General features: G+C 37.9%; 1 protein-coding gene across 1 annotated transcript; it reads left to right on the forward strand.

Annotated features, from left to right (window-relative positions):
- Positions 1-759: 759 nt before the first annotated feature.
- LOC110444056 lies at positions 760-1,522 on the forward strand (the record flags this gene model as incomplete). Its single annotated transcript, XM_021488480.1, has 2 exons — positions 760-882; positions 1,277-1,522. Coding segments are annotated over 2 exons (369 nt in total), but the record flags the coding sequence as incomplete, so codon positions are not given.
- Between the last annotated feature and the right edge of the window lie 75 nt (positions 1,523-1,597).

Here is a 1,597-nt window from a genome sequence, read left to right on the forward strand (position 1 = left end):
TAATGGACTCATCCAGATGAATGTATGGTAGAGTCTACTCAAGTAACCTAGGGGTGAAATGGTTAAAAAGGAAAATGGCTGCCTGTGTTTGATTTTCCATGTAAAGTTTATTAATGATTTTTCTTGAAAAATACTAAAGGGATCATTACGAAAAATTGGTATGTATGATCTCTGTAGTATGTTTTTTGTTTATGTTTTGATTAGAGACGAATCAGCAAAAAACTTCTAATCATTCATTGATGATTTTGCATTTTAAATTTGTGAACCGCTTTCTCTCGGGAACTAGCTACTGGTAATGGTGTATATGATCCCCTTTATGTTCAAACTCAGGAAATCAAGACAAGGAACTGGCAATTAGGCTATATTAGATTTGGTATGCATTTAAACTTAAGTTTGTTTTCATTTGAAAATACTAAAGGGATTATGATAAAATTTGGTTGCATGATCCCCTTTGTCCCCAGATGTGCATGCTTCAATTTGAGATTGATTGGGAAATGTAGCGCGTAAAAGCCGCTCAAATATGTTGAAACGTGTTTTGCATGATCTCCTCAGTAGATGTATATATGTTTAAAGAAAGCAGAGATTAAAGAACCTATTGTACCATAAGCATTCCATGATCTTTCAGTGGTAGGACTGTATTTAACACAACTTGTGTTACAAGTGTTAGGCACATATGTGATATGGGACTATCTTTCACTTTGTTACAGGTTAGGCACTTAGGCAATGTAGGACTACCTTTACCTAAAATTTTCGTTCCAGGTTGGGCACTTATGCGATGTAGGACAATCAACAATGCTACTCCCCAGGACCTCGCTGTGACAAAAAATATGAGAAACTTGCTGCTTTCTTTTGAAAAAGAGGAACATATCAGTAGTTCTCAAGGTATACATATAACATTCTGGAACTTCTATATAATGAAAAATATTTCGTTATGTTTCGTTTTTACGAGTGGAGGTACACCCATGAATGACTTCCATCTGTTTGTTTATGCATTTTACCATATGTGATTAATATTTCTGGATTGAAATAATGGTACTGCTAGGACATTATGTGAACCTATTCATATTACTGTATATGTCCATTTTCAAGTTTTTTTGGCTGTGTATCTGATAATTAATAGTGAATGTGACTCCATATAAACAGGGCTAGGTATGCATATCAGATGTGAAGAATATTAGCCTGTTTCAATTATTAGTGTTAGTCCTAACAGGATGAACAGGAAATATAAGCTGGGCTAGTTACTTATGACAATACATTGACTTGTTCTGTGCTGTAGGGAGCGACTGTTCTCCGGAGAGCCATGTACCTAGTGACTACCTGTACGACCAGGTGCTGAGACAGGAGGGAGCACAACAGTGCAGCAACGCTGATGACTGTGTCAAGTACATCTGTCTGGTAACTACCACCATTAGTTCCTATCTCGAGGCTTCCAACATCTGGACACTGGTCTCGCTCACAAGGGGCGTGGCTCCTGCTGCGGGAAGGATTTCATCATTCGTAGGAGATTTGTCGTCACAGGCAGGTGGAGTGGTTCCTGTGTTAAATGGAATTAGAAACACCAACAGTGTTATGACACACCCTCAAGGAAGTGATGATG

This window comes from Mizuhopecten yessoensis, unplaced genomic scaffold, assembly GCF_002113885.1.
Source record: "Mizuhopecten yessoensis strain PY_sf001 unplaced genomic scaffold, ASM211388v2 hete_35979356, whole genome shotgun sequence".
Classification (NCBI taxonomy): domain Eukaryota; kingdom Metazoa; phylum Mollusca; class Bivalvia; order Pectinida; family Pectinidae; genus Mizuhopecten; species Mizuhopecten yessoensis.